General features: G+C 33.0%; 3 protein-coding genes across 3 annotated transcripts; 1 reads left to right on the forward strand and 2 right to left on the reverse strand.

Moving 5' to 3' along the window:
- Nucleotides 1-216: 216 nt before the first annotated feature.
- On the forward strand, nucleotides 217-5,295 carry LOC140964758 (26S proteasome non-ATPase regulatory subunit 12 homolog A-like). Its single transcript, XM_073424688.1, has 11 exons — nucleotides 217-372; nucleotides 472-669; nucleotides 1,884-1,991; nucleotides 2,083-2,187; nucleotides 2,640-2,696; nucleotides 2,797-2,993; nucleotides 3,428-3,527; nucleotides 3,698-3,810; nucleotides 3,913-4,066; nucleotides 4,217-4,294; nucleotides 4,684-5,295. The coding sequence occupies exons 1-11, from the start codon at nucleotides 370-372 to the stop codon at nucleotides 4,900-4,902; spliced, it is 1,332 nt and encodes a 443-aa protein (XP_073280789.1). The 5' UTR covers nucleotides 217-369; the 3' UTR covers nucleotides 4,903-5,295.
- A 2,366-nt stretch (nucleotides 5,296-7,661) lies between these two features.
- On the reverse strand, nucleotides 7,662-9,283 carry LOC140965287 (ethylene-responsive transcription factor ABR1-like). Its single transcript, XM_073425454.1, has 2 exons — nucleotides 8,973-9,283; nucleotides 7,662-8,404 (listed from the first exon to the last, which is right to left on the reverse strand). Exons 1-2 carry the CDS (start codon nucleotides 9,226-9,228, stop codon nucleotides 7,875-7,877), a joined length of 786 nt encoding a protein of 261 aa, XP_073281555.1. The 5' UTR covers nucleotides 9,229-9,283; the 3' UTR covers nucleotides 7,662-7,874.
- A 5,909-nt stretch (nucleotides 9,284-15,192) lies between these two features.
- LOC140964721 (ribonucleoside-diphosphate reductase large subunit) lies at nucleotides 15,193-20,739 on the reverse strand. Its single transcript, XM_073424616.1, has 17 exons — nucleotides 20,246-20,739; nucleotides 19,633-19,694; nucleotides 19,445-19,532; nucleotides 18,812-19,075; nucleotides 18,409-18,649; nucleotides 18,241-18,317; nucleotides 17,924-18,094; nucleotides 17,736-17,828; nucleotides 17,481-17,630; nucleotides 17,303-17,389; nucleotides 17,031-17,195; nucleotides 16,833-16,952; nucleotides 16,407-16,609; nucleotides 16,173-16,322; nucleotides 15,941-16,088; nucleotides 15,695-15,778; nucleotides 15,193-15,618 (listed from the first exon to the last, which is right to left on the reverse strand). Exons 1-17 carry the CDS (start codon nucleotides 20,471-20,473, stop codon nucleotides 15,520-15,522), a joined length of 2,430 nt encoding a protein of 809 aa, XP_073280717.1. The 5' UTR covers nucleotides 20,474-20,739; the 3' UTR covers nucleotides 15,193-15,519.
- Nucleotides 20,740-23,463: the final 2,724 nt, after the last annotated feature.

Here is a 23,463-nt window from a genome sequence, read left to right on the forward strand (position 1 = left end):
AATTAAATTAAAAGAGAAAATGAGATAAAATATGAAATAATGAATGAATTCAAAAAAAATTTGTGTATCAAAAAGTGAAAAATATAATTTTATAACATAAAAACTGAATATAAAATTGAGTTTATGATTATCGTAAAATGGCTAAAAAATCTAATCTTATTTACCAAACCTAGGAGGCATTGTTGTAATTTACCGTTTTTATGGGGGTCAATGTCAAGTTTATTCTCTACTTATTCTCGAGGTTTCCCCCATTCCGAGCTTGTTTTCGGGTTCCATTTCTGCCGTTTCTACCCCTTATATTCTTCTTGTCTAGGGTTTTATTTTTCGATCTCAACAAAATAATCAGTTACTGGAATCTAATCGATCGAAATGGTTAGCGAATCCTCTTCTTCGATTCTCAATTACGCCTTTTTTGTCCATCGTTCAGATCTCGTTCTGTGATTTTTAAGATTTTTCACTTTTATTTTGCAGGAAAATGGAGGGGGGAATTTGGAAGCGCAAATTGAGTTGTTTTTGAATGTCGAAAAGCAGATGAGGCAAGCAGGTGATGTGGCAGGCACTCGTAAGGCCGTCACTGATATTCTGCAGCTCTGCTTTGAAGCCGGCGCGTGGAAGACGCTCAATGAACAGATTGTTCTTATCTCCAAGCGCCGTGGACAGTTGAAACAGGTCTAATATTTGTCCCTCTTGTTTTTCGTTGTGAATGGTACTAGATTAGGGTTTTTTAAATTGATGTTATTTAATTGCTGAAAGTGGGTGCTTTTTCAGTTTTTGGACTTTAGTTTTTGTCTTCATTTTAATTTTAGTTCTGGCAGTTTAATTTTTCTTGCAATTTTTTGGGTTTGTATTGTTGTTTTTTGCTCAACAAAAGTTGGTTTGATACTGATTTTGGGTTGGTATGGGCGGATAGTGTATCTGGATTTCAAGTTATGATATTGTAGTTTGTTTTCTGATTGTTGGTCGAATAAGAATTATGAATTGAGTTTGATTCATTATGAGGGTCATTCTGCTGGATAAAGTATATTCCTTAGATGGGAAATCGAAAAGAACAAGCGCTAAAAATTTGCAAGTTGATGATGTTTTGAAAATTTACTCTACAAAATGATTCTTCCATTCTTTCTTAAGCTGTATGACCACCATTTTTTCTCCAATCCATCATAGTTGGTTAGCAAATATAAGAAACTGCCCAGACTACGTTAACAGTTATATATGGGTGAGAACTTGACAAAGTTTACTATAGCAATGCAATTAAGTAAGTTGTACCACAATCACTCAGGAGAGAGGGTTGGATAATGTTTAAAACTTGGATGATCAAGCTGACTGAGAGGCTGTGCCTCTCTGGTGATTCTGTTTGGTCCGTTGAAACTCGTAAACATGATAATACTGAAAACCTGAAGTAAATTATGATGCTCCTTAGCGCCTGTGATGTTGTACCTCCTACTCTATCTCCATTTTGACCATGAAGCATTCCAAAGAGCGAGTGTAGCCATCCCCTGATTGTTCTAACTCTTGTTGTTGAACCATGAGAGAGATTCGATGGGTACTTACTAATAGTCACTCTTTTTTATCTAGATCAAATCACTTACTAGACATCGTATACTTGTTTGTGCCCCACCAAGTTTCACATATAGATGTTTGAACTTGAATATATCATTATCTGTATGGAACTATCACATTGAAAAACATTGTTGAGCTATAATGTGCTTGTTGACAGATCCACTGATTGGAACATGTAAAAAGTTTCTGTAAATACATGACCATCTGTGTTGTGTCTTGCGGTGATGGCTCACTTGTCTCGTCACCTCATATCTGAATTTTTTTAGCAATTATTGTTGCATATCCTCTGGAGTTGCATAATGGGTTTTTTTGGTGTTATTATGTAGGCCGTACAAGCCATGGTCCAACAATCGATGCAATATATTGACCAGACTCCAGATCTTGATACTAAAATAGAACTTATAAAGACACTTAATATTGTATCTGCTGGAAAGGTGATCCACTCTCATACTATCTCGTCTTTTCGTTTATTAGAAGACATCTGTTTTTGTTTTGGTAAAATCAAATTTATATTATACCTGACAGATATATGTTGAGATTGAGAGGGCTCGGTTGATTAAGAAACTTGCAAAACTTAAGGAAGAACAAGGACTTGTATCAGAAGCTGCAGATTTGATGCAAGAAATTGCGGTTAGTGAATGATAATCCTCTTTATTGACGTTTTAGTTGTGATACACGAGTCATATTATTCCTTTTGTCTCGAATTGTGCTGAAGTACACTGCTTAAACAAATTCTCTATTTCATTGACTCCATGTATTAATTATTTGATGCTTTGATATGGTTGAACCTCTTGAAGTTAGTAGGCTAGTATTTTCTACTTTGTGTTACTTTTCCTCTTGCGGATTACTCATCCGCTAGTATTGTAAAACTTTATTTATTAATAATATCTAGTTTCTTTTCAAAAAAAAAAGATATGGTTGAACCTCTGGTCCTTAGTTATCGTGTTTAATGGTATTCAAGTATGTTTTTGGAAAAATTGTCTTAAGGTTTGCTCGACAATTGCGTTGAGCCAATAGACGTTTAATTTACAAGGCATATCTGATCATCCTATCTGTTAATTGCTTATGGATATAATCTACAGGTGGAAACCTTTGGCGCAATGGCAAAAACAGAAAAAATAGCTTTCATTCTTGAGCAAGTATGTGGTTACTCCGTTTTTGTAGTTTTATTTCTTGATAGTTTCTGAAGTACTGGACTTTAGCTTATCGGATGTTGTGATTTCTTGTCCAAATTCATAGGTTCGCTTGTGTTTAGATCGCCAGGATTACGTACGTGCACAAATACTTTCAAGAAAGATAAGTCCTAGAGTTTTTGAAGCTGATATTTCTAAAGAAAAGAAGAAGCCTAAAGAAGGTGATAATATTGTTGAAGAGGCTCCTGCTGATGTTCCATCGCTGTTGGAGTTGAAGCGGATATACTACCAATTAATGATTCGGTACACACCGTTTTAGTTTTTATTGTTATATTTTCTACAATTTAAACCATAACTCCTACCAAACTATTGAACATGTTCATACGCAGGCAAAACATAAGAATATTTTGTGAGGTAACTAGTAAGGCACAAAACTAGATATGTTTAGGCTTTACCATTGTTTCCTCTTAACTTTCAGCAGTAAGTTCTTATTTTCTTTTCATTCAGGGTGATTCCTGGTGCATGAAATTGTTTGTTTGGTCTTTAAGAATGCATACTCCGTCAAACATTTTCTACTGTTCGACAATTGAAGATCATAGTTTTGTCGACTTTGAATACCATAGAGTTTACTCTTGCTATTTAACCTTTTGTTCTTAAATATTTATCTGATAAATTTCTGACATCAAGATGGGCATGCCCCATGCTCAAAATGTTTAATTAACTTCCATATGGTGTAGGTATTATTCACATAGCAATGATTACCTGGAAATATGCCGATGTTACAAGTCAATATATGAGATTCCATCTGTGAAAGAAGACGCTGTGCAGTGGACACCGGTAAGGCCTTTATTGCTTGGTTCTGTGATGAACCTTGTAATAATGAACCTTGTAATTGCTTGAAATAAGGTGTATTATGAGTTCATCTTTTCTTCACTTATATTCTTGCTTCTTATCATCCCTTGTTTCTGCTGATTTTGTCTTTGCCACTTTGGCCATCTTTCATGCAGGTGTTGAGAAAAATATGCTGGTTTTTGGTCTTGTCGCCTCATGATCCGATGCAGTCTAGCCTTCTTAATGCAACTCTGGAGGATAAGAATCTTTCAGAGATCCCTCATTTCAAGTTGGTTTTTTAAATATAGTTGTGGTTGTGCCTTGCTGTTTCCTGTTCTTTACACAGTATTGTCCTCAATTTCATCAATACTTGTCTTCGCTGTGCCATTAGGTCGATGTTGAAACAGCTAGTTACCATGGAGGTTATTCAATGGACATCTTTGTGGAACACCTTCAAAGATGAATTTGAGAATGAAAAGAACATGCTTGGTGGTTATTTGGGAGAAAAGGCAGCTGAAGATCTTAAACTCAGAGTAATAGAACATGTAATGCTCCAATACCCTGGTTTTTTAGTGTACTCTGTAATTAATCTTCATTGCATATTCTGATCATATATTACATTATTCTGGTTATCAGCAATTAAGATCTATATATGATTACATTTCATCTATCTACGTTACATGATTTTCATGCAGAACATCCTTGTCGTAGCAAAATATTACTCACGGATAACTTTGAAGAGACTTTCAGATCTATTATGTCTTAACATACAGGTATATGCCATTATTCTTCATAGAACTGCTAATTATGCTCTTCAACCCCTTCTGTGTTTGTTAACTGATATTAGTATTTTTTTTCTCTGAAATGATTCTTTGATTACGTTCGGAGTTCTCCTGAATTTTTGTTTCACTTTTTTGAGTTTCAAGAAATTACTGCTAGAAAATCTGGTTACTTTTGACCAAAACATAAGATGTCACGAGCCAATACCGCTTTCTGTTCGGCTTATTGTCTCACTAGCAAGAAAAAAGCCATGCACTAGGAAATTGAGTTGTTTGTGTATAAATGTCTTATTTTTTTTTTTAAAAAAAGGAGGAAATTGAATCTGCTTAAATGTAATAACGAATATGCTGAAGCGAATATACTCTTCTCTTTATCATCACAGGAGACTGAGAAACATCTCTCTGATATGGTGGTCTCGAAAGCATTGGTGGCGAAGATAGACAGACCTATGGGTGTAGTTTGTTTCCAGGCAGCCAAGGACAGCAATGACATTCTGAATTCTTGGTCTATGAACTTGGAGAAGCTGCTCGACCTTGTAGAGAAGAGTTGTCACCAAATTCACAAGGAGATGATGGTCCACAAAGCTGCACTAAGGGTTTGATTGAACAAAACCTTTTTCGAAACAAAATTTGTGTTTGAATGAAATCTGTGGCAGACAACGTTGTTTGCCATTCTGATGAGTGGGCAACGACACGGTGTCGCTTGTTCCAATTATTTGGCTCCTGACATTTCACGGTTTTTTCTGAAGTCCTATCTAATACTTGAATCATTCATTGCTACAATTAAGATTTGCGTTACTGCTGAGGAACAAGCGAACTTCTGTGCTTGTACTTTGTTGTGCTCAACCTTATCATTTACTAGCAAACTTGTATGCTGCTGATACCATAATACCTAAAGATGAAGTGAACACACCTGGTCATGAATCTTAGCCTTTTCTTGGCTGAGTTTTTTTTTTAATCGATTTGAATTGATTGCATGTGACGATTTGTAGCTTTGCTGTTCGTTACTTTTTTTGTTTTGATTCTGTTTCTTTTTCTTTCTTATGGGATCTGTGTTTACAACGAAATGTACTCTCGACCTCCAAATCAAGTGACACGAAGTTTTTGATGTTCGAACACGGCTTACACAAAGTGATCTGAACTTCTGAAATCTAAATCATGTGAGCAACTCAACCACAAGAAGAAACAAAGAATAAATAACTGATCTTAGTGTTAAATTAATCTCTGAATATCGCGTTAAAAATTTGGCCTAAGATTTCGGTGGAAAATTCGTAAAGTGATAATGTAGTTGAAAGAAGTTCAATTTGTTTTCATAGAGATTATTATCAAGTTATTATGATATAAATTATTTAATTTAACGTGGATTAAACAAAAAAATGAAGATTGTGAATAATTAACTAGCCAAGATGAACTAAATTATTCTAAAGTAAATAATGCAATTTAATTAATCGACAATAAAATAAATATTAAGGGAAATTCAAATTTTAAGAAAATGACTGTGAATGCATGATAGATCTCTTAGTTTTGATAATGACAAACAATAATTTATTATATTAGATCAAGCTGTCGTTTGCTTTGTATTACAAGTACTTAATGCTTCAGTAAAATCCATTCAACCGATCTTGTAATTCTAAGTTACTGGACTGCCTCCTACGCATCAAACAGGATGTCAGAATATCCAACAAACATGATGTAAGAATATCGGAATTTTTTCCACAAAAATCTACTCGCAGAGCTAGTTACTTTATGTTGTCAGTGGGCATTTTCTATCATATTTGGTAATTTTCAATATGCTAATCAATTGAAAGGCATGATAAATCAAGAAAGGACAACTGCAACAATGCTTTTGCATTAATACTCATTTAATGGGCTAGAGTCGAACGTTAAATGGAAAAATTCAAAAGATAATATAAATAGAGAATGTCAAGAAGAGCTAAAAACAAATAGACAGATGATTAAAGCTTGCATTCTTAAAAGACTTATGAGCATTTATCACTATGATATTTTCTCACTGTTCATCAATCATCGCTTCAAAGAATACTTATTCAGATCAACAAGGACTTCGGTCAAACTACTCGACTGTTCCTTACCAAGATCGTTAGAGAAGTTTCTCGACAGTTTGAATCAAAGAATTTTTCATCTTATTCTGTATTGTATTGATTGTCAGGCTGTGTGTGATGCATTGCTTGCTCAAACTTCGTTCCAGACCTTGCACAGATTCTAGGCCTTGTTTTTTGAGATTTTCCTTGGCTCATATCTTATCATAGTTCCTTGTTTTCCAGGCTAATTCTAACGTGGCATCGCAAAGCTTGATTTTATTTTCTATTTTCGAGCTTTCTCCATATTTTAGTCAAACCTACATACAATAAAAATAAGATGAATTAAGCACAAAACCTGAGATAAAAATGTCAAATAAGTACGAATATGTCAAAATTAACGCCTAAATTCGCTATGGAATTGGTGCTTGTCAGGTTCAAAGTTGTGATAAAAAAAATCCAATCAACCGATTTTAAAATTATATAAGATCTTTAATTATATATAGAGATTATTTGATATTTTTATTATCATATCATTGGTATTATGAAAAATTGGCAATAGATGTTACTTTTATAAATTTTAGATTTTCGATTATTTAAATTGAAGCTGAATGGATGTAGAAGATAAGAGTCTCACTTTTTTGAAGTGCTATAGCAGATGATGATGGAGAATTTTTTAAAGCTAAACTACTTCATTCTGATTTTTTAAGAGGAAATTGTTTAGGTCACTATCATGCATTATAATGTTAAATTGTTTAATATCATTTTTATCTATTTTTAATAGCTACTTTAAAATTTTAAATTACCTTTAGAAATAATAATAATTTATTTGAACACAAATTAAATTTAATATCCTTTTGTTTTAAATTATTAATGGTTTGGTTTGCAAATTTTCAAAATCAATAGTATTGATTTGGTTCAAGTTTTTATCATAAATCGAATCAATCTGATTTTGCTCGTCCCTACTTGCGACAATGGCATATTATTTGAGAGTAAGTCTCTTGTGAGACGGTCTCACGAATCTCACAAAATACGACCCGTGAAACTGCATGTCTCACACAAGTTTTTGTCATTATTTGAAACAAACATCAACTAGTCGATGCACTATAAGAAAAAAAAAACTTGAGTTAGTGTTTGTTTCAAATAATATATCATTATCGCAAGTAGGGGCGAGCAAAATCAGATTGATTCGATTTATGATAAAAACTTGAACCAAACCAATACTATTGATTTTGAAAATTTGCAAAATATATATTGCCAAAGTTTTCAAATTTTATATGAAATCAAATCAATTGGGGACGGAAAAAGAAAAAAAAAAGGAAAAAATATCAATTGGGGCCGGGCATTCTGTTGTCAAGAAAGAAAATCATGCACAACAACCAAATGCCGTGTTGAAACAACTTCTAATCTATAACAAAAACAAAACCACAAAAAACAAAATATTATGAAATTTTTTTATCATCCACATGAACTCAGATGGCTGCCACCGCTGCTCCGGCTACGTTCGGTTCCACGTTCAACGTCCAATGGTGGTTCAGCTAATGGGGTAACTCTGATGAGTAACCCGAACTCGATGCCATAGAATCATGCCCTTGTATATCATCACCAGGAATCACCATACCCGAAGAACACCTTGAACTCGAACTTTCAAACTGAGATTGGCTATGGACAACAGGCTCTGAATAAGTCGAAACTGCGAAAACCTGTTTCGAATAAAGATTCATTTGATTTTGATCAGGCTGATGTATAAGCCTGACATTTTCAGGGAAGTTGATCTTCGCTTTGCTGCCACGGAATTGTAGTGCTGCTTCGTCGTAGGCTTGAGCAGCATCCTCGGCCGTGTTGAACGTGCCTAGCCAGACCCTTGTGGCTTTGTAAGGGTCCCTTATTTCGGCAGCCCATTTTCCCCAAGGTCTCTGCCTCACACCCCTATACTTTCTTGTGGTTGGTTTTGAGGATGAGTGTTCATTGGTACTGATTTTGTGGTGATGACGTTCGTATTCATATGTCGCCGCTGCTGTTGATGTTACTGAAGTACTTGTACTTTTAATCGTGCTTGGAGTGGCTTCTGTAGTTTGTATCATCAAGTTATAAATTAAGAACATGCATGGTAATACATATACGTACAGCTTAACACTCTTGTATTGTTGGATACAACGGGATGGGGGAATTTTCTATTTAATGTAAGTACTAATCACACAAGCGGGATTTAAACTCAATATCACATATGTCTAGCGGCTCGCCCTTGCTACTAGACCAAGAGATCTTTGACGCCTATATAATACTCTATCTTGAAAGTATACGTTCCTGTAAATTAGTCTTGGTTTTGTTCGATTTAGCTGTCAGGCACACACCACGATTATAAATTTTAGTATTGTGTGATCTTTAGATTCTTATCAGTTATACGAAAACGAGATAAATGTTTATTATGTATAACTTGTATTTGGAAAAAACTAAAGGGTCTCGATCGGCCTGGCCCTCAAATCTTTTTATTTTAACGTAATTTTTGACAGTAAGAGTTGCAAAGTTCATCCATATTTTGATAGAAAGATTTGTAGTGGATTTCCATATTCATGCACACACACTAATATGCATTATGGAAATGAACATTTAAGGTACAATTAAGAAGATTAAACCTGAGAAGACTGTTGCATTTGAACTTCTAATCGGATTTGCTCTGCAAAAAGGAGAAAACCGATCATCAATATCGGTATAATCACTACTACTTTCCTTCTCACGTCCCCTTTTGTATGCAGATATTGAAGGACGGCCACCAACACCGCCGCCGCCGCCCATTTCAACAGCCGCGTGATCGCCGGCAATCACATGAGTTAAAGCTGACACCATAACTGACATTTCTTGCTCTTTGTTTACTCTAGAAGCCATTGGCATAAACTCCAACAAATTTCTGGGATTGTTTGTTCTCTCTCGGATACACACATGTAACGTTCCGNTGGTATTATTTGCATGGATCGAGTATATATAGAAATAGTATTATACGTCGAAAACATATATATATATAGATTCTAGAAAGTTGACAAGATCAAGCTTACGCGCACGGACCGTAATGTAGACAGAGACATCGGAGGGCATTTTATATACTAATTAAGATTCTTTTGGGAGGGGGACCATGGGAGATGAGAGCCCATTTCTTTGCATGCAAAAATAAATTTAAACCCAAATCAATTAGGTCTAAGCCTAGAAACTGGAGGATTATAACAAGAAGATTATAAGTCTATTAGTGATTCAAAATGGTTTGAATGAGTCATGTAGCGTGTCGATAATGGACGAGATCGTGGAAAATATCATGGGCGGTGAGGAGAGTGGGATAACCGTCCCAGACGTCCGAAGAAAAAGAAAGAATCGGCAGGAACACAAGACACACAACGCACACATTCAACTGACAAATTTGCAAATTCTCTGCAAATTTCAATCTTCATATTTTAAGTTTTCATAGAATTTTATTAGGATAATTAGTTTTTCAGCATCTTCATTCTAGTCTCTTTAGTCAAATTTATTATAATTTATAATATTTTGTGAATTCCTATTGTTTTGTGAATTCATAATTATGTTGGAGATTTATTTCATCATTTTCCAGTTTTAATAATTTTGTTTCAAGGCATATCAATTTAGGAGATTAGAGCTAACGATTGGATTTAGAGTTCACTTCATAGAAGTTAGATTTTTATGTTTTTCACACAAATCGGTGCATGTTGCACCTGACATGCCCATAACTCAACAAAATTGGCACACTCAGTAGGACAGGGAATATGAAATTCTGAGTAAGGAATGAGGAGTTCAGAAGATGTAGAGGTTCAACAGAGAAACATGAAAGTAGATGAGTTTAGTTTTATGAAGTTTAGTGAAAAGTATTTGTCACTCAAATTTACATATATTACACCTTATACTTTTGACATAAAAAGTAATATTTTGCACTCTAATCAACATATATTTTTTTCATAACGTAATTAAAAAAATATATATTTTTGCAATAAAAAAAATAATACTAATGACTATAAAAAGTAATATTCTTTCTCAAATTAGCATATATTTCAATATTTCTTCATAACATAACTAACAAAAATGATATTTTTATAGTGAAAAATAATATTTTAGACATAAAAACTAATATTTTTCATGGATCGAGTACGATCAGAGGATATCCGTCTCACAACCGTGAGATGGTCTCACTAAAGTTTTTGTTATTAAATTTATCTTGAATATGATATTATCGATATCACAATAACAAAAAATACTGAGTTGATCAAGATAATTTTCATTATATCATATACAATCATGCTCGTACATGAGGTAAGGCGCGTGAGGCGACCGCCTTAGGGCCCATATCTTACGGGAGTCCAAAAAATGTTTTAAATACATTAGTATGATATTTGTATGAATGAGCGCTTGTCTTTTTACTTGTCTTTTTACCATAAGCTATAGATTGTGGTAATTATGCAACTCAGATATCTTAAATTGTATAACAGCTCAGCTTCACGTTTCGATTTCTCTATCCTGCAAAGACAATTATTGCATCAATAATATCCCTCCCGATAATTGCACTTTTTACAATAAGGGTAATTGAACCCGTGACATTTGTTCTGATTCTAATTGCAGGACCAAATGTTTGTCACTTTACCAAAAGATATAGATGATGATAATTGTGTAACTCAAATCTTTTAAACTGTAGAGCAGCTCAAGTGTCACTTTTCGGTTGTTCTACCTAGCATGAACAATTTATTGCAGTCAATAATATTTTATTTAATTATCTTCAAATAAATGCCAAAAAAAAAATCTTTACTCTTATATTATACAACAGTTTCTAAGATAAAAGAGCTTCAATTTTCTTACTTCTATTGATATCTAGTTATATAAATAAATTTATTTATTTATGGTCTCCTTTAATTTGATTATGTGGTAGTACAATTGAAAATTTTCGATGTGTCTACGTTGCATTCTGGATTAGGCCCCAAAAATTAACTATTTTTTTCATTTTTCTCTTTTTTGTATCGATAAGTCAATTAATAATTGATTTTAAAAATAAAAAGTTTCATATATTGATTAGGGCATGTTTTACAAATTTGTTACTTCTGCTATCAATTTATCTGATTTTTTTAATGAAATGAATGTAAAATTTATACAACTGAAATATATGTACACACACATCAATTAAAATGCCTTCTAAATTTACAAGTTATATAACTTATAATCATCTATATAATAGAGAAAATTATTATCAATTTCTTTTTGGTTATGATAAAGTTAGGATGATACAAAAACATCTATTTAGGTATTTAGAAAAAAAAAAACCAACAAAGAGAAGAAGGATTAACTCAGAGTTAGATCGGAGATATTGATAAATACTTCAGTGCCAACAATAAAATAACAAGAGAAGTGAAAATTGGTTAATTCACGGATATGGAACAAAAAGATCATAATAACAATAATGTTGAAGAACTTGATTAAATATTAAATGATTATTCGAGCTTCTCTTGTATATAAATTGAGGCAAAAACTTGTGTGAGACGGTCTCAGTGACCGTCTCACAAGAGACCTACTCATAAATTGAATGACAAAAATAGTGTTAATATTATTGAAGATGATTAATATATAATATGAATGAAGAAAGTTTGTTTCCCTTGAGTTTTGATAATCCATAGAACTGCGATAAATATGATAAAAAAAAAATATATTAAAAACTATTAGTTCCAATTATACAAATAAATATTATGTTGATATGTTTCGAAACATATATTAATGTAAAAAATTTAAGTTCGACTCAGATCCCTAAAATCTAATATACGGACACATTCACAGTGGTGGTGGTATCATACTTGTTACATTAAATAATTTTCCATCTGAACTTAATACGATGATCTAATATATCCTCCTTGTAATTCATTTAATGTATTGAATTTTGACTTGCATTACTTTACATTATTATAATTATTAATTTACTTACTTTTATAACAGATTTGACATAATTTGAGTGCCAAAATTTCTACCCACCATACCGGCTGAGTCTCATCTTTGATACTCATTTCACGCTTGAAATGATAATTTCAAAATAAATATTTCAAATTTATTGATTTCAAATTTATTGATTTAATCAGACGAACAAAAATCAAGTGAATTTCAATTTTCCACGTGTTAGAGTTGTGCAATATAAATAATAATTATGATGGATTTCAAATATACCCGAAATAAGTGTTATTTGAATTCATTCATCAAATCATTTTAAAAAAATAGAAAATGTCAAGCGCAGCGCGTCATGTGGATTGAGTTGTACAATATAATAAAATAAGAATAGGTCTCTTGTGAGACGGTCTTACGAATCTTTATCTGTGAGACGGGTCAATCTTACCGATATTCACAATAAAAAGTAATATTCTTAGCATAAAAAGTAATACTTTTTCATGGATGACCCAAATAAGATATTAGTCTCACAAAATACGACCCGTGAGACCGTCTCACGCAAGTTTTTGTCATAAAATAATAGTGACCTTTGATACGTATGGCATACTTGTAATTTTTTTTTTAATAATTAGTTTGATTCATATTCAAATATGAGTAATATCATAATTGTAAAAAAATAATGACGGATAACACAACAATTTGAAATGATTACATATTGCAATTTGAATTGATTATATTTAAACGAGAGACATACTATAATTATGAAAAATAACGAGAAATTGACTTGAAATTTTGAAATAATGAATTTTAAAAAAAAAAAAAAAGGTTTGAAATGTCCAATTAGTTGGTCGAAAATTTACAACCTTATGCGGAATCCACGTGAATTGAAAATGTAAGTCATCGTTGACCACGGTCAATCACACCCAAAATTTATTTAAATTGTACATTCAGTTCTCCAAAATACTCAAAATGACCTGGGATTGAAAAAATAAATAAATAATGAAATAGTTTGATTATATACTTTTGTTGTTATTATTATTATTATTATTATTAATAGGATGGTTATAAATTTTACAACAAAATCGTTCATAATTATTTCAAATTCCATGACATGTTTGGATGGTCAAAATTGAAATTAATTTCAATTCGTTTTCATATAAAGTTAAGCATTTCCTATAGTAATCGTAACAGATACATTCAAGATAAGTTTCATTTAAAATAAATCAAAATTTTTTCCTCTGAATCAAATCTTTCGATCTAAATACATCATTACATTCATGTGTGTGTCAAAATAACACGGAGTTTTATTTTTACAATCCAAGTTTGCTACGATAAATCCCTCTAAAAGTAAATGAAGAAGGATTCAAATGAATAAGCAAGTCACAACTCAACCAAATCAAATTTGTATTTATATGTTTTTTTAAAAAAAAAATCAAATTTGTACAAATTGAAGAAGATTCAATTTATACCAAATTCAAGAAGATTCCACAAGTCGAAGAGTCATTGATTGGAAGAGTATTAATATCACATCTACGCTTTCACCTGCGCAAGACCCAGCTTGCTCTGGCTGTCTTTATTCTTCACCAGCCCTGTTTTTCTTTTTCAGATATTAATTTCGTCTCACGTATATAAATTTATTTATTTTTTTACATAAATTAAGATAATCGATTAAAAAATATTACAAACGAATTTTACTTTATCTTTACTTAAATTTTTCAAAAAATAATTATACGTTTTTCAAAACTTACGGGGTCGAGATGATGAGGTTGGTCCTCACAAAAGAGATCGCAGTGATCAGGTCCAATCCATTTTATTTTATAGAGAAAAAAAATTAAGAAATCAACTCCCATTAAAAGAAAAACGGAACTACCGTGTTATTGGATTTGAACCAATGACTCCCGCGGTCCCGTCGTATGAAAAGAATATTACTAATTATAGATACTTGGATCATATATTTGGGAAGTCAAAAAAAATGAAGACCATGTATAATTGAGATGGAGGGAATAGTTAAAGAAAAAATTTATTGACCAATTTCATATAAAATTTTATTCTTTTCAAAAAAAAAAATAATACAATTTTATAAAGAGTAGGTCTCTTGTGAAACGGTCTCACGAATCTTTATCTGTGAGACGAGTCAATCCTATCGATATTCACAATAAAAAGTAATACTCTTAACATAAAAAATAACATTTTTTCATGGCTGACCCAAATAAGAGATTCGAAACGAAATTGATCCGTGAGATTGTCTCACAAGAGTTTTTGTGTTTTATAAACAATTAACCTTTCTTTGGATTTCATATTGTTATATTTAAAAATAAAATTAACAACGGGGATTATTTTTGTTATAATTTTTAAAGAAAATATGTAGAGATCAAAAATGTTTTGGTAGAAAAATATGAGAACTAAAATATATTTCTCTCACATTCCCATGAAGACATACAAGTGGATTTATGGTAGAACAATTACGGAATTAATCTTTCAAACACACCAAACACCCTATCAACCGTAAAATTTGTCCATTTGTATTTATCCATCGACTTGACGGTTCTAGAAAACAAAAATCAAATCACACGATTGCTGTATCTTCACAGGTATACATCACCAATACATCTAGAATCGCACCTGACTCAGGAAAGCATAAAAATACAGTGTACATGGATCAAGTCTAGTGCTTTTTTTTAATTACCACAAATAACACCATCCCAGATATACATCATATAAAGTTCGTTAACGCTCTATCTTTGCTCATATAACAGATACTTAAGCTAAACAACTTCACGGTTACCAACAGACATGTAACTAAAATTTCCCACACACGTTGAATAGGCAGGTCGGAGTTGCGAGACACTACAAACACAATACCAACAATTGAACCTCTGCACATTAACACTACAGTTTAACTATAGAGATGTTGTAGGGAGATTTGTATCGACGGGCCAATGACAAACAGTCTATATATGGATATTCTGAAACAAGCATGTGAGAATCACGCTTAGTTCCATTTAACAAACCACAGATTCATCAAATGACTAATACAAGTCTTTTTCCTGTTTTGTGAATATTTTTCTAAACTACAAAGTATACGCTACACTAAACATCATTTTAACTTCAGAAATTAGCAGACATTCACCCATCTTTGGGGAACCATGAGGATTACAAGTGTCGGAAGGACATCTTGTTGGCCAAAAGCACTCCCCAGCGTAACTAGATATTGATTCATCCAAAGCATAGGAACCAAACACCAAAGTAAAGTTTACTTTCAAGCTCTTAACTTCCACAGGCCATGCACTCTTCTCGGTTAGTCAAAGAGCATACCATTTGTGCCATCTTCGAGTTATCGTCCTCAGTTTCCACCTTCGGGGTATCCTGCAATTAATCATAAAATCACATCATATTCAAGTATAATCGCAGTCATATAGGAGGTCACATGATAAAGTTCAACCTTTATCAGAGAAGTGTCAACTGTAAATTTGATAGCATCAGCTGCAGCACGAGATCTTAGATAATACATTCCTGTCTTCAAACCCTTCATGGAAAAGTACGAGTACATGATAAATCTGATAAAACTACCAAACCAAGATAAACAAGCAATATATTTAAAGTCCAAAAGCAGAGAATGCGCATTGTGTTCGGTAACCTTGAATAAAAAGGATAGAATGAGACAACACTAAATTTGTTTTTTGCTTACCCTCGACCAAGCATGGAAGTGCAAGGAAGTAAGCTTTCCAAAGCTGGGTTGGTCCATGTGGATATTTAGGCTCTGACTTTGGTCTATATAGCATCCACGATCAACAGCCATATCCACCAAGATTCGTTGTTTAATCTCCCAAACAGTTCTGAAATAATGGAAGTTGAACTAGCATGGGAAATAGGATGTTTGAAGGAACATAACATAAAGCTCCCAAAGTTCAAAATCATACTTGTAAATCACTTTAAGTGCTTCAGGAATCTCAGGAATCCTCATAACAGAACCATCCTCATAAATTATCTTATTCTTAAGAGCAGAAGTCCAAAGGCCCAACTCCGTCAAATCATGCAGAAGATGCTTGTTCACTACAACAAATTCACCACTAAAAAGAGCAACAGGATTTAAATTACAACCATGTTAACAAATGTTGGATTTGGTTAACATTAATGAGTTTTAATAAAATAACCTAAGAACTCTGCGGCTGTATATATTGGAAGTATATGGCTCAAAGCACTCGTTGTTCCCAAGAATCTGGCTAGTTGAAGCAGTGGGCATGGGTGCAATAAGAAGTGAATTTCTTACTCCATTCTTTGTTATCATTTCTCGAAGAGCATCCCAGTCCCATCTATCTGAAGGTTTCACGTCCCACATGTCGGGCTGGAGAACTCCCTGAAAGATACAGAAGTAATTTGATAGACAGCAACAAGGGTATACATGTTTGTTTAAATGTACAAACAAAATCATTTATTATTGTCATTACTAATTCAATATCTTGTCATCAACAAATTGTCTGGTACCTGGGATGGCCGAGCTCTCATAGAAAGACAACAGTGAAAACTAATAACATGTCAAACAGATAAGAATGAAGTTGCAAAAACTCTTCCAAGTATACCTTGCTTACAGGACAGCCATTATATGTCTCATAAGGACCTTCTCTTTCAGCTAGTTCACATGATGTTTTCAAAGCATGGTAGTATATGGTTTCAAATATGTCCTTATTCAACTGTTGAGCCTGTAGTTGAGATTAGATGTGATAAACCTAAATAATTTAGTAAAGTAAATAATAATTCATGAAAGCTTAACAGCATACCTCTGGAGAATCAAAAGCCATTCCAAGTAAGATAAAAGTGTCAGCAAGGCCTTGTACTCCAATTCCTATTGGCCTATGACGGAAATTGGACAGTTTTGCAGTTTCGACAGGGTAATAATTGACATCAATTATCTTGTTGAGGTTAGCAGTAACTATAGCAGTAACCTGAAAAAACATCAAATCAGGGGAGTTGAAGACCAAAATCTCTAAGCAGATTACATGCATTAACCATATCGCTAATTTCATTGAAAATCATGAATAAATTAAATCACCTCAGCCAGTTTATCAAAGTCAAAATATCGGTTTTTAGAGCCTATGCTGCCAACAAGCTTTGAGGGTTGTGATTCCAATGGCACACCCTACGACAAAAAATATGAATAGATAGGCAAGTCAAAAGGAAAAACAAATGCAGGAATCTACAAAAATCATACGCTTTTTGTAGATATCAACCTTTTCCACTACATATCGTGGCAGAGCAATTGATGCTAGATTACAAACAGCAGTTTCTGTTGGACTTGTGTACTCAATTATCTCAGTACACAAGTTAGAGGATTTTATGGTCCCCAGGTTTTGTTGGTTGCTTTTCCTATTGCAAGTGTCCTAGACAACAAAAGAAAAACAGGATATCAGTTAACAGGATGAATTCATTCAAAAGAAGCATGAAATAAATTATAAACAATGATGTGACATAACAGTCTAGGACACCTTATATAGCATATAAGGAGTTCCTGTTTCAATTTGTGATTTCAAGATTTCAAACCAAAGAGAATGTGCTTGAACAATCTTCTTGGCTTTGCCCTGCATCAAAAATAAAAGGTAGACTTCAAACCCCGTTCATTAAACAAAGACCATCAGGGACTCTCATTAAATCGTCAGAGAGCAGTTCAGCTCACCTCTCTCTCATATCGAGCGTATAAGGCCTCAAATTCTTCACCCCAACAATCAGCCAACCCAGGAGATTCATTTGGACAAAACAATGACCACTGTCCATTAGATTGGACTCTTTGCATAAATAGATCAGGCACCCAAAGAGCATAAAATAGATCTCTGGCACGATGCTCCTCCTGAAAAGGTAGGAAATGGAAAACCATGATGACATAAGCAAAGGGACTAACAACCATTACAATTTTGTGGGCACAATAACAAAAAAAATTACAACACCCGTGCATCTCAATCAGTCATGATGTAGTCCCAACAGTTAAAGCCATACCTTTCCATGGTTTTTCCTCAAATCTAAAAACTCAAAGATGTCAGCATGCCATGGCTCCAGGTACACAGCAAAAGCACCTGTTTTGTCATAGATAGTGAAAGGACGTCAATATATGACATGTATGCAAGTTTTCTACCAATGAAACAAAAAACTAGGCATGAGGCAAACCTTTTCTTTTGCCACCCCCCTGGTCCACATATCGAGCAGTGTCATTGAACACTCTAAGCATCGGAACAATTCCATTGGATGTACCATTTGTTCCACGTATGTAACTTCCAGTAGCACGAATATTATGCACAGACACACCAATTCCTCCAGCAGATTTGCTTATAATTGCACACTCCTTCAGAGTATCATATATTCCCTCAATGCTATCATCTTTCATGCATATTAAGAAGCAGCTGCTCAACTGTGAGAAAAAACCATGTAAGTTGCCAAGATGAATTGCATTGCTGCAAAAAATAATAAGAAATCATTCCAAATAAAACCGAGTAAATAGGATTTTCACGCCCAAATAAATGATGTAACTTTCAAAAAGTTAATAGAGTTACAGCCTTCATGTTCAACATACTTGAGGCTTTGGTGTTCCAGCGTTGAAAAGGGTAGGAGAAGCATGAGTAAACCATCGCTGGGACAACAGATGATATGTTTTTATAGCTGAATCTACATCATCCTTGTGGATCCCAACAGCAACCCTCATCAACATGTGTTGAGGTCTCTCAACAACCTTCCCTTGGATCTTTAAAAGGTAAGACCTTTCAAGGGTTTTAAAACCGAAATAATCATAGTCAAAGTCTCTGTCATATATGATTTCGCTGTCAAGGCGAGCAGCACTCTGTCAAGAGAAAATGAGGCAGTGTTAACACATCGGCATCAGCAAAATAATATTAGAACACATATGTCAATAGCAGCAACCTTCAATAAAAAACATCGCACCTAGTTCTGAGTGTCTTGTTGTGATTGGCTTTGTTTTTTATTAATATTTTATTTTTATAACTTGTCCATTTGGCTGATTCACAAAGTTACCATAAACCAAGTGCATGACCGAACAGCTTATAAAATTAACAGAATTACCCTAACACATTGCCGTCCAAATATTGTTCCCTAATGAATCCGTTGTCAACTAGCACCACAGACAAATGCTACTTTTATTCTGCAAGTTGGTTCAAAAAGTAATAGATGAGAAAAACAGAGTCTGAGATACCTTCATAATTATTCCATAAACATCATCCGATATCAAAGGAGCCTTCAGTCCTGATCTCTCACTGACATGATAGTACATATCTTTGATCCTGCGGTATAAATTATAATGTAAAATTAGGAAATGAATCAAATAGACACGAGCAAATTTGTGATAGTGAATGCACGTATATGCATGTGCGAATCACTTACGTCTCCGAGAAAGATTTCTTTGTATTCTTGTGTAGATTAGAAACAGCAATCCTTGCCGCCAACTGCATCAGTTTAGATAAGGTCAAATAAAATTCGTTACTCCAAAAGTCTAATCACATGTTCATTAGAGGTAATCTCTTATTCACCTTTTGGCCGGTCAAATTTTAAAACTAACTAAAACCCACAAATTCTCAAACACGAGCATAAATCATACACTTGCAAATATGAATAATGGGAAAGAAACATCAAAGTCAAAAATTAAGAAATTTATTCATTGTGGAAGAGAATTCCATAACCATTTTAAGATATCCATTGCACATCAGATCTGCGTATGTTTATATAATTTGTAAAGAACTGAAAATCTAAATCAGCAACCAGATCGAGGGAGAATGAATTGTTAAACAAAAATCATCAAAGAAACATATAACAAACGTAGATGTCAATAATACGCTGAACAAGACAAACAAAAGAATCACCAGAAATGGATCACTTCACAGTAATTACAGAATCAAACAAAGTGAAGCAACTGAAAATGAAACAGTTCATCAAAGACTATAATCTGCAACAAACAAACACTATTAATTATAAGAGCCGCGAAAAATTGAGAACTTACGGAGGCATAATCAGGGTGGTTTGCAGTCATGGCGGCCGCAGTCTCGGCGGCCAACTCATCAAGCTGGCTGGTGGTGACACCTTTATATACCCCGGCGCATACTTTCTGGGAAACCAGAACGGGGTCACAGTGCTCGCTACTCAGCCCATAACTCAGCTTTTTCAGCCTAGCGGTAATCTTGTCAAAGTGCACAGCCTCCTGCCTCCCATCCCTCTTGATCACATACATGTTTATCAAGAAATTCAAGATCCTCACTCACAGAAGAATTTTGTCGAACAGATAACGCTTAAGAAGAAGACCTTGATATCTTCACACAATGAGAAGACATATATATACGCACAGTGTTGCCAATCTTTTGTGGATTCGAAAATTGGGAAGATTTCCCTCTAAGTTTGCTTTGAAGTTTTCCCGCCTAATTCAAGAAGAAGGAATCGGTGGCGGGTGACTTGTGTGTGTAGTTAGCACTTGGTAGGCTTCGTTTCTTTTCCAAAATTAAGTAATTGCTCATACCACATTTTATTTCCCAATAATTTGAAATTACTTTTTTTTTCCTAATCTCTATCTAAACTTTTAAATAATCACATTATTTCCATCTTAAAAATTATTATATTACATAAATTTAAAATAACTAAAAAGTATTTAATATAACAAAATTTATATATATTCATATAGCATATCAAGAAACGTTAATCGATTATTATTCAGTATACGATCTTTATTTTGTTAAGGACCGGAATCGACCGGTCTCACAAATCAATTTGTGAGATCGGATTCACAATCTCAAAAATATAAATCAGTGAAACTGTGCCATAAAATACATACTCAAAAACTAATATCATTTTGTTGTTAATTAATTGATACGAGTGTGATGGTCAAACATTTTGCATTATTATTATTATATTTTTAAAGTTCAAATTTTAAAATTTAGAAATTTGAAGCTTCACGAGAAAGCTTTGGCGTGTGAGTGTTGAATCTCCAGCTATACCAATCAGGATGAGTTACTCTGTCTATGATTATTGCCTTTTTATTATTATTTAATTATCCAACATTTATTTTATCATATTATTTATTTTACATCAATCAAATTATTGAATTTAAATTATTATATTTAATAAAATAATATTATTACTATTTTTTTAATTATTCAAAAAACAAAATAATAATTTATCATCTTATATCAAATTTTATGAATCAAATCAGATAAACTATCATTTATCAATCAAATCAAATAATGTATCAACTATCGAGACCGGGCTTTAGCCCAATGGTCTCACCCACCAGCTTAAGCTATCAATCAAATCAAATATTGTATCAACTATCGAGACCGGGCTTTAGCCCAATGGTCTCACCAACCAGCTTAAGATGGCTCCCTCCCTGGGTTCGATCCCCCTCCTCAGCGTGCGTTGTAATAAAAAAAAAATTTATTGTATCAACTATCAATTTTTTTTATTTTTTTTGTATTATATTATTATCATATCTTTAACTTCAAATGGTGTCTACAACAAATATACTGTATAACGATATTTACAACAATTATATCGTGAGATTTTTCATAAGATTTTGATATTATATTGTGAGCTTTTGTATTCAATGTATGATAAGATTTGATAAATAAAATTTTCGTAATAACCTTTTTATAGTGTCAAAATTGTTGTACAAGTTTCGATGCACATGTATCATTACTTTTAATTTATAAAACAACAAGAAAATTTACATTAATTCGCCAACTTGTTCCATATATATGTCGAAAAAATCTTCTATCAGAATAAAGTACATTGTTTTAAAACTAATTTTGTTAGTGAGCAAATTAATTTTGGGATTAATATTGTAATTTCAAATTAATTTGAGATTAATGTCCTATTATCAGTTTGCTAAGATTCGTTACGTTTTGTTTCTCAAGTAAAAACTTTATTATATACAATGTTTAATATTCAATTTTGATGTAGGAAAAAAGAATTTCGAATTGTAACATAATATGACCCTTACGTGATGAGATTTAGGGCGAAGCCAATTTTGGGTTAGAGTGGCTCCAGCCCAACCTAAATAAATAAATTAGTGATGTTTATTTTTTATTCTTTGTTTGTAGTACCACTTTATTATATATTTTCCCATTTAGCTAAATAATTAAATTGTGTATAAAAAAATATTAATTGAAAAATATCGAATTATCGATGATATTAAAATACATATTTTAATTAAATAATACATAGTTGTTGAAATAAAAAACAATTTGACCCAAAAATATTAACACTCTCTCTTTTCAGGCTTCTTTTCTCTCCTGATTTTTCCCCAAAAATTGCTCGAACCCTCGCCGCCATTTTGACTGGCCGATATCCTTTACCGACCACATATTTGCAAGCTATTTTTTGTTTGATTTACGCGATTTTGGTTTAATTAAATTATGGTTGTTGTATTATTGGTTGTATGTACAAATTTTGAACCGATTGGAAGTATCAATCGAAATTTTAAAATTTCATCCTATTATATACCGATATTTTTTTAATTTTATTGTCGGGAATATATTTTTTGAAACTTATAGTTTTGCGAGTTTTTGAAATAAAAAGGTTGATTAAGAGGATTTTATATTTAGTTTTAAAATCGCAATTTTGGACTTTTAAATGCTTTTTTTTTATTACTTGGAAGTTAGGATTGATCGAAATTAATTTTTTTTTTTTAAAATTCTTAGTTAAATTAATTATGTAACTGCAAATTTTTTTTTATAACATTTGTTTTTTTATATAATTGCATGAACAACGTCAATGGTGTTTTTCTTCATGCTTTTGAATGTAATGATTATTAAATACTTTTGTTCAGGAAATTTAATATTCATACAATTTTTAATTTATATTTATATTTTTAATAAATTATTTTATTACATAAATTACAGTCGAACATATGGTGGAGCCAACACCTGATACTTTTGAATCATGAATTCGCCTCTAAGTTTTCCAACCAAACCACAGCTCGATTTGACGGTGCAATATATTGTACACGTTTCTGCAAGCTGAATAAATTTCAGACATATGCAAATCCAAAAATTCATTTAATTTTCTTTCGTTTGTGTGTTGTTTCTGCGCACAGCCAACCATACGCCCGCACGCTTCTCCCCTCCCCTGGCATGCACGCGCCACTCTTCGGCGATGAGCAGTTGCGTTTTTTGCTCTCGTCTCCAACCACCCTAGGGCCCTCTAGGACCCTGACTCGAGCCATCACAGGGC

This window comes from Primulina huaijiensis, chromosome 18 (genome assembly GCF_012295235.1).
Source record: "Primulina huaijiensis isolate GDHJ02 chromosome 18, ASM1229523v2, whole genome shotgun sequence".
Classification (NCBI taxonomy): domain Eukaryota; kingdom Viridiplantae; phylum Streptophyta; class Magnoliopsida; order Lamiales; family Gesneriaceae; genus Primulina; species Primulina huaijiensis.